At 36.2% G+C, this 10061-nt stretch overlaps 1 protein-coding gene across 4 annotated transcripts; it reads left to right on the top strand.

Annotated features, from left to right (window-relative positions):
- The first annotated feature begins 217 nt into the window (after positions 1-217).
- On the top strand, positions 218-10001 carry LOC113431288 (vomeronasal type-2 receptor 26-like). 4 transcript variants are annotated; one of them, XM_087947158.1, is made up of 4 exons: positions 218-407; positions 748-874; positions 6151-6328; positions 7728-10001. In XM_087947158.1, the coding sequence occupies exons 3-4, from the start codon at positions 6158-6160 to the stop codon at positions 8595-8597; spliced, it is 1041 nt and encodes a 346-aa protein (XP_087803284.1). In that variant the 5' UTR covers positions 218-407; positions 748-874; positions 6151-6157; the 3' UTR covers positions 8598-10001. The 4 variants fall into 4 exon arrangements, 2 of the variants coding, with proteins under 2 accessions (XP_087803284.1, XP_087803283.1); XM_087947157.1 differs by having other exon boundaries at positions 6050-6328; positions 7728-9591; XR_015745944.1 differs by lacking the exons at positions 6151-6328; positions 7728-10001 and adding an exon at positions 4284-4772.
- The last annotated feature ends 60 nt before the right edge of the window (positions 10002-10061 follow it).

The raw sequence follows: 10061 nt of genomic DNA, 5'->3' as shown, positions 1-10061 counted from the left end.
GTTTGTCACATAAAATTTGCTTGCAAGCAAAGTCCTAAAATTTGGAAGCAAGCAGACTCACAAAATTAAGTCACAACACACCATGCAAGTAAATATTTATTCTTTTTAATAAAAAGAGCAACTTTTACCCAAAATCAGGCAAAGCAGGCAGGCAGATTGAGTTTCTCAAAGAATCACAGGTTTATTTAGAGATCTATGATTTTACAATCTACTACCTGAGTCTTCACTGAAAAGTAGAACCTTCAGTCCTAAGAAAGGTTCAGCTCTGCTTTTAGATTATCTAGAAAACAAGAAATGCAACAATTTCCTGCTTTGTAGTTATTCTAAATCTCCCGGCACAGCAGAACAGCTGATGGTTGGGAAGGAAAACAAAGAGAAAATAGCAATTTAGCAGGCAAGTTTGCCAAGTAAGGAGTAAGTGGGCAGGGTGGGGAGGGTGCGCAGCATTTCAAACTCCTCTTCTTTCCTGCTTTTTCAACCTCAGCTGTGTCATGCAAAGCAGCTGAGGTTGAAAAAGCAGGAAATAAAGGATAGCCAAGCGCTCAGGCAGGTGGGCAAAGCAGTTCAGTGTCAGCTGCTATTCGGAACTACCGGTTCTATAGAACAGGGCCGAAGTGCTAGCATCCCACCCCTGGAACTAATTAATATTTCTCAGAAGTTTATGATGCATGTACTGATTTCTGAAAATGGTTGGATTCAATGGAATAAAATATATTTCTCTCCTTCCCTCCCCCCTCTCTCTCATAGACTATACCTCTTGCTCTGTGCAATGATCATTGCCGACCAGGTTTCAGAAAGAAAAAGAAGGAAGGGAAGCCATTTTGTTGTTATGATTGTAATACTTGTCCATCAAGAAACTTTTCAAATGAAAGAGGTAGGAAATATTGTACTGTAATGTTTGTATATGTGCAAATGAAAGTATCCACAAAGACACAAACAGATAAGTCAGACTGAGACAGCTATCACACACATACAGGTCATTTTCATTATTCATGAGAGTTCCATTCTAGTTGAACTCTCAAATAGCAAGATTTAAAAGAGATCTCTTTAACAGAGGTGTGAATCTGTGTTAATGGTGCTGGACTACATTTTTGTATGCTTTTGCTAAGAGAACACAGGCAATAAATGCTGAAAATTGTTGCACATTCAGTCCCAAGAACCATAGCTGTCCACTGATGTTTGATGATATAGGATGTTTTTATTTAGTAAATATTTCTCAATAAGCAAAAGTATGCAAAATTTGAAATACTGCTATGAATTCTGAAATACTGTACATATTTTCACAGATATGGATGACTGCTTAGACTGTCCAGAAGAACAGTATCCAAACAAGGAAAAAAACTTGTGCATTCCAAAGGATCTAAATTTCTTGTCTTACAATGAAACTTTGGGCATCACTTTGGCTGTTCTGGCTCTATCATTTTCTGTGACCACAGCAGTGGTACTTGGAATTTTCATAAAACATCGGAATACTCCCGTTGTCAAAGCTAACAACCAGAATCTCACTTATCTTCTCCTTGTCTCCCTCTTCCTCTGCTTCCTCTGTTCCTTGATATTCATTGGTCAGCCCCAATTGCTGACCTGTCTTCTTCATCAAATTGCTTTTGGGATCATCTTCTCAGCTGCTGTCTCTTCAGTTTCGGCCAAAACCCTCATAGTGGTTCTAGCTTTTATGGCTACTAAGCCAGGATCAAAAATGGGAAAATGGGTGGGGAAAAGATTTTCAAATTCTCTGATTCTCTGTTGTTCTTGCATTCAAGCAAGTATTTGCATATTGTAGCTGTGCATTGGCCCTCCATTCCCAATTTTAGACATGCATTCTCTTCCAAAAGAGATTGTAGTTGAATGCAATGAAGGATCAGGCAACATGTTCTATTATATTTTAGGCTATATGGGATTTTTGGCTCTCATCAGCTACATTGTGGCTTTCTTTGCTCGAAAACTGCCAGACTCTTTTAATGAAGCCAAATTTATTGCTTTCAGCATGCTGGTATTTTGTAGTGTATGGGTGTCTTTTGTTCCAACTTATCTGAGCACGAAAGGAAAATACATGGTAGCTGTGGAGATCTTCTCCATCTTGGCTTCCAGTATAGGAATATTGGGCTCTATCTTTTCCCCTAAATGCTACATAATTTTACTGAGACCAGAACTCAACACAAAGGACCAGCTAAAAACAAAAAAAGCAATTATAGATATTCATTTTATTTTGAGGAATTTACTAGTGCCTTTGGGAAGAAAGTTGGAGAGGTAAAATGATGATCAGTCAGGAGGAACTAGAATGTGTAAGAAAAAGACTCACAATACCCCCAACTTGACCTCACTGCTCTTCAAATTGGGAAAATGGATTTTTGGCTTAGGTTTCAACTGTCTGTTACTATTGCCTAAAACAATAAAGTAATATTCCTTGAATTCCTGCACCATCGGTTTCATGACCTGACGTACTTGAAAAAGTTGATCATTAAAAATTAACATATTTGATTATAATATTTCTGGTTCAAATCTTAAACCAACTCATCTTTGCTGCCGAATGAAGACAAAATACTGTATTTATCTCCCTGTATAAATTGTATGTTTTATAAAAATAGCAATAACATTTAATCTTACATACCGCTCCTTAGTGCTTTACAGGATTCCGAGAACTTTATGAAATCAGAACATTTTCCCCATCAATCTATTCCTCATTTTACTGACCTTGGAAGAATAGAAGTCTAAGTCAACCTCAAACAATCAGGATCAAGCCCTCTGTGGGCAGAGTTAGCCTGCAATACCGCATTTTAATCACTGTGCCACTAGGACTCATACCGCCAATGACTGCCACCTTCTCTTCAACCAGGAGCCAAGAATCCAGGGGGAATCCCAAATTACATCTGGGATCCATTCTGGCAGTGCAACCTCATCAAGCACCATAGTCCTAGAACTGACAGGTCCCAAATTGTAAAGCCATTCAGAGTTGCCAGGGTTCAGTTGAACATTATATTTCCCTATAGAGATGTTCACAGTGTCCAAGCATTAGGATAAGTCCTCTTTTGCCTATAGAGCCAGCTATGAATCCTACATAATAGCAATAGCACTTAGAGTTACATACTGCTTTACAATGCTTTAGGGCTTTACAATGCCCTAAACGGTTTATTGAGTAGCATATTGCCCCCAATATTTTGGGTTTTCATTTTATCGACCTTGGAAGGATGAAAGGCTGAGTCAACCTTGAGCCTGGTGAGATTTGAACTGCCAAATTGCAGGCAGCTGGCAGGCAGCAGTAGTAGCCTGTAGTACTGCACTCTAACCACTGCACCCCTAATGGCTTGTAGTCCCTATATAACTCCCTAGGAATCTGACAACAGCCAATAGAATATTAATGGAGATGTTCAATCACATGGTTTGATCACTTGGAGGCTCATGTCATTCATCAACTCAGAAAAAAAATATGACCCACTTTGTGTTACTTTGAGAATATGGATTAAAAGTGAACTCATTGAAATGAGGTAAAAGATACAAGCAGTCTTTTATTTTGCAACTGTGTTGAAAATGTGCCTCTCCAAGATTTTAGAACTTTTTGTTCTAAAATTTATTCACCTTGTAAATTAAACATTTATTTTAAATGATATTTCTTTATTATTTGCTTAGTTATGAGGCTTTCCACTTTACTGCTCCAATCCAAAAGGACTTTCAGAAACTTACAAACCTGCACCTCTTAGGACATTTAAACCAAACATCATGATAAAATTGAACTATAAATACAATAATTGAAAGTAATTAAAGACCCTCCCAGTAGAATAAACGGGGGGGGGTGTCTACAAAAGGACGCACTTGTCTTTGGCTTTTTGGATCAATCATTTTTTTTAATGTGCTTCCAAGAATTCATCAGAGTGGGAGACAATATTCTATTGTTGAAGAGAATTCCATCTTTACAGCCAGAGAATTAGTTTAAAAAAATAATAATATTTTTTCATTGTAATGTTTTTTACCATCTAGCTCATATATAATTGGCAGTTATAGGCTATTTGGTTCAGAGCATTGATTTCATCATTCTATTTCTTACTCAAAGACTCTAAGGAGCTTCACTTTCGATTTATCTTATAATTAGTAGCAGTCTTTGTAATGCAAGTTCTTCTCAAATCCTTAGGGATGTCCAAGGGACAACCCCCCCAAAACAGTGAAGATTGAAAGATGCTATTATTTGTGGAACCAGAGGGCTAGAAATGTCACAATCTGAGAAAGAATATATATGCAGACTATTCTAAATAATGAGAGCTTCTTCTTTTTTTAATGTTTCATTGTTGCAGATGGAACTGGTTCATATCTGGTGATGAAAGTCTTCTTGAAAAAGATGGCATTTTTCATGGCAGTAATGGCAATCCTATTGCCAGGGGTTACATGCCTTATTCCTCATACTAAAGCATGTGCTATGGGGAAACCTCAATTTATAAAGCACAAATATTTTATGCCAGGAGATCTCACGATAGCTGGAATACTCTCCCAGTTCTACATGATATCTGATCGAGTGGATTTCACAAGACATCCATCTGAAGAACTGGTTGATGAGATCATGTAAAGACTTTCTCTTTTTAGCTGTAGTATGTCTCAAACCAGATATCTTTCTCTAAGAAGATGCCTGGACTGAGTTAATTAGTGGTATTGCTTGCAGCACAAATTATTTCTCCTGGTTTCTTGCTGGTTAGTTCCTTCATTCTTAAGCTAATAGAAATGGATTCCCACTGATATTTCTTACTGGCAAATAAATAACAAATACACATACACATGCACAGCTTAAGGCAGAGTTCACCCCAATGCTTCTGTTCAAATTCTACATTAGGCTTTTCTCATTTTCTTACTGTGGAATGAATCTTCAGTGCTCTACTTTTGAAACACTTTTTATAGCTGATTGAGTGTCAACCTTTAACAGTTTAATTTTTTTTCTAAATATTAGGGAACAATGGCACTATGTAGTACTTTTAATTTGTTTGTTCAGCATGTATGGAGTACAAATGTAGGGCTGACCTAATGGAACAGTTGTATCTTTATCTAGGATAAGGAATTCCAGAAAAAGAATTACATACATTATTTATATGGAATATATAAAAAATGGTTGCAGGAATTGGGTATATTTAGTTTAATGAAAAGAAGGACTAGGGGTGACATGATAGTAATGTTCCAATATCAAAGGGGCTGCCACAAAGAATAGGGGGTCAACTTATTCTCCAAAGCATCTGAATGTAGGACAAGAAGCAATGGATGGAAATTAATCAAGGATACAGGCATCCTAGAATAAAGAGAAATTTCTCTAGTTTGCTTTACTTCCACCCACTTTAGGCACAGGAGTTAAGGAGCTTAAATCTGTAATGTTGGAGGAAAATACATCCTATATTAACAGCCCCAAACTTTGTTGCTCCAGCTTGCTTGTAAGTGAGGGAGGAGAAGAAGTAATAGATAGAAACTAATTGAGGAGAGAAGCAACCTAGAACTAAGGAGAAATGTCCTGACAGTGAGAACAATTAACCAGTGGAACAATTTGCCTCTAGAAGTTGTGGATGCTTCAACACTGGGGTTTTTTTAAAGAAGAATTTATCTGAAATGGCATAGGGTTTCCTGCTTGCATACAGTTGGACTAGAAGACTTCCAAAGTCCCTTTCAACTCTGTTATTCTATTTGCTCTCAAGTAAAGTTTAAAACATATTTTCTTCCTCTACCCATAAAAGGTGAAGATTGAAGAGCTAAAGATACAAGACTTAGAAGTAGGTCTGGGGTAAATCATAATGTTATTATCAATAAAGCAATCCATCAGTTTCCTAGTGAATAACTTTTAGGAATCATAATACGTGGCTTAAAAAATTAATGTATTGTCCTGACCGTTTCTCCTTTCATCAAAAAATAATGTTTTAGAACACTCTTTGGGGTGCTAATACATTCACATGATTTCTTGCATGGTATTATGCAATCTCTTTTTTTCTGTGTAGCATTTAGCTTAATTGTAAATAAAGTTTATGTAATGCCACATTCTTTAAGAGAAGAAATATGATTTGTAATGTATTTATGTAGACTTTTTCTACAGAATTACCAACATATCCTGGCCTTAGTTTTTGCAGTAAAGGAGATCAGTGAAAACAATAATATTTTATTCAACATGACTCTGGGTATGCACCTCTCTAACAGTTATTTCATGGCGAGATGGACCTACTTGGCTTCAATGGAGCTCCTTTCAACACGCGGTAGATTTATCCCCAATTATAAGTGTGATTCCAAGGACTGGGCAGTATCTGTTATTGCAGGACCTAACTCTCACATCTGTCCCTTCATGGCAAACATTTTGAATGTCTACAAGGTGCCTCAGGTAAGATTTACTCTTGAAATACATATCATGGGCTATGACAATAACTTTGAGAGATAGAAGGAAGAACTGTAGCCTAGACAATGATTGGTTAAGAAAAAATCTGATCCCAAACCGATTTGAGAAAACATCTCAGAATTGATTCCAGGAAGGAAGAAAGGAAGGAAGGAAGGAAGGAAGGAAGGAAGGAAGGAAGGAAGGAAGGAAGGAAGGAAGGAAGGAAGGAAGGAAGGAAGGAAGGAAGGAAGGAAGGAGGGAGGGAGAAAAAAAGGAAGGAAAGAAAAGGAAGGGTCATTCTGTAATATAAAGATCAAGATAAATATTCCCAAATACTGATACATTGAATTGCTTAATCAAGTCCATGAATACTTAATATTATTATTAAAACATGGTGAGAAAAAAGAATTGATGAAAATATATTAACATTTCTATTAGGTGTATTTATAAGTTAAGGAATCATAGTATTTTAATTAGTTTGGATTCAGTTTTAATAGTAAATCGAGTATAGTACCTAAACATATCTATTTCATGTTGTCACCACTACATTATTCATCTGGTTGATGATTTGTGTTGTTTTTTTAGTGTAACTTTATTACATTAAAACAGGTAGGGGGGAAATGCTTTCAGACGTGGAAGATTGTGGTTTCAGGGTTTGGATTATCTCAAATGATTGACCTTAATCTTGCCCCCCTAAACTTGCTTACTCAGTTGTCTTTACATTGCCATGAAGTAGGGAGAGTCAATTCTGAAATGGTTATAAGATTTCCTGAATGAGATGGCTATAACATTCTTGTTTTAATTGTTTTTATTAAAGTCTATTATATGGCAAAATATATAATAGATATTATTAATATAAAGAAATATAAAGAAAAAAAGATAAAGTCAAGAAAAATTGAGAAAGATAAAGGAAAAGGAAAGAAACAAAGGCATAGAGCGAAAAATAAAAACCAGTGGTTTCAGGTTTTTTTAATCACAGTACAGAATATGAAAAGCTACGACCTCAACATTTCCTTACATTTCCAGTTAATTCAAACCATTTCTATAACAACAAAGTTGATCAAATCATCAAAATCTAAAATCAAAGTTTCATTTTTTTTCCATTTTAAGTGTAAATTCAAAAGTGGTTTCCAGGTGGAAACAAAACTCAGTAAATTGTTCCCTTTAATTAAAGCTGTCAATTTTGCCATCTCTGTCATCTTGGTCACAAATTAACACATTGCTGTCTTCAACTTTGCAATTATGGTACTTCTAAACACCAGATTTTTATGAACAAGATTAAATATCTATTAATGTTTGCATTAATGTTTACAATAAGGACCATGAATTAAGAACAGATTTTTCAAAAATAATAAATACTTCATTTTGGAAAATCATGTCCTCCTTCCTTTTCCCCCACATTTAGCTGATATATGGATCTTCTCCAATGACAGATGACCAGATAAAAGCTGCTTTCTTCCATCGTTTTTTCCCAGATGGTGATCAACAGATTGTGGGCATTCTCCAGTTGCTGTTGTATTTTAGGTGGAAATGGGTTGGGCTGATTCTCCAACGTAATGAGAGTGGAGACAGATTCATTCAAAACGCTGTTCCTTTGTTTTCCCAAAACGGTGTCTGCTTTGAGTTCATGGGAGAAATGGCCAAGGAAACATTTTCTAATGATATTGGAGCAGCATTTAAAGATTTTAGTAAAATGTACATTATTATCATGAAGAGCACTGCCAATGTCATTATCCTATATTGTGAAAACCAAGTCACCGTCATTTTTAGAATGTTGCCCTATTTTACAGAATTTGAAGAGATACCCATCGAGAGAAAAGATAAAGTTTGGATAATGCCAGCCCAGATGGAGTTTACATCCCTTCCTTTTCAAAAAACTAGGGGTATGGACTTTTTCCATGGTGTGATATCTTTTGAAGTTGCTACCAAGGAGATTTCTGGATTTAATAAATTCCTTCAGATGAGAAACCCAACTTCAGAAGTGGAAGACCATTTAATGAGAGTGTTCTGGGAACAGGCTTTTGAATGCTCTTTTCCTAAACATAAGTTAGATGAAGACACTGGAATGCTGTGCACTGGTGGAGAGAAGTTGGAGAATCTACCTAAGTCTGTCTTTGACACCACCATGACTGGACAGAGTTACAGCATCTACAATGCAGTTTATGCTGTGGCACATGCTTTACAAGCTGTGTTTTCCCCCAAATACAGAACAAGAACAAAAGTTGGGAGAGAAATTTTTTTGACCCCAAAAGCATGGCAGGTAATAAGAGATTGAATGAACATTTCCCATTGGTCTTCTCTCTAAGGCAGTGCTGTGTCCTACTATTATGGATATATCGGAGTGTTGATTTTAAGTCTCTTGCTACTCCGTTTTCCAAATCTTTTTGGGACCTAGAGAAACCTTTGTAACTGTGAATAGGTACAACAATGATACAACAATATGGAGGAAAGAATTAAGATGCAGCAAAATCTGCCTGTTTGGAACAAATTCAGAACACCTGTGGCAGGGGAGAAATATGAAGGATGTAAGAACAATAATTCATTTATTTAACCCAGTTGTATTAAAACAATATCCATAATTTAGTACCATTGAAATTGATCTCCCTCCCTTCCTTCTTTCTCCCTCTCCCTCTCCCCAACTCCCTCTCCCTTTCCATCCCTTCTTTTTTAATTACCAACTTTTGCTTCATTTTAGTTACATCACTATTTGAGAACCATGTCATTTAATAACACTGCAGGAGAGAAAATTTCTTTTAATGAACATTTGGATTTAGACACTGGATTTGACATTATCAACTGGGTCACCTTCCCAAATGAGACCTTTGTTAAATTCAAAGTTGGAAAGATCAACCCAGCCACTTTTCCAGATAAGCTATTCATCATTTCTACACAAGACATTACCTGGCCTACCATGTTTAACCAGGTATTTCCTGCTCAGATGTCAAACTGTGTGTTCTTCCCCATCCCTTCTTGCTTCCAGAATTATTAATTTGAATGGATCTCATCCTTTAAGTTGTTAAGTTGAAAATTGCAAAGATGAATTATGACCAGAGATTTTGAAATACAAAGACTTCAATCTCTGTATAGCAAAATAATTTACTGATATATTCTCATTAACTCTTTATGGTTTTAGCACAATTTATAGCTGCTGTCTATTCCTGCTGGCATTTCAAGCTTGTCTAGTTTAAATACATATTTGAAAGTTGCTAAAGTAATTAAAGCTATTTATCATAAATCACCAAGTAATACAAAACATAAGAAATATCTCAATTTGTCTATTAAACAGTCTCATTCATCTGAACATCCCCCACCCACAAAAAATAGCATTTTCCCTTTAGTTTTCTCTTTTCTTAAATGGCATGTCCAGATTTTCCATTTACTAATCATTGTATCTGGGGAACAGTCAGACTAATTGGTCCAGTGATTGATTATCCTGACTGGGAATGCCCAGCTAGGGAGGAAGAAAGAATCAAGCAGGGAATTAACCTTGAATCATTGAAAAGTCACCAGCAATCAATGACCCACATCCTCCTAAGCTCCATGGAACCTTATCTATCTGTTTCCAGGGAAGGCAAACAGTCTGGAGAGATTCCTATATTATAGGTAGTATTGCCATAAAATATTCAATCAATCAATCAATCAATCAATCAGAATAGAGCTGGAAGGTATCTTGGAAGTCTTTTAGTCCAACCATTTGAACTAGTTGAACAAGTTGAACGAGTCAACTTGAACTCATGTA

Source organism: Notechis scutatus, chromosome Z (genome assembly GCF_049901735.1).
Source record: "Notechis scutatus isolate UNSWTSFEM ecotype Mainland chromosome Z, rNotScu1.2, whole genome shotgun sequence".
NCBI lineage: Eukaryota > Metazoa > Chordata > Lepidosauria > Squamata > Elapidae > Notechis > Notechis scutatus.
This window is presented reverse-complemented; position numbering and strand designations above follow the sequence as displayed.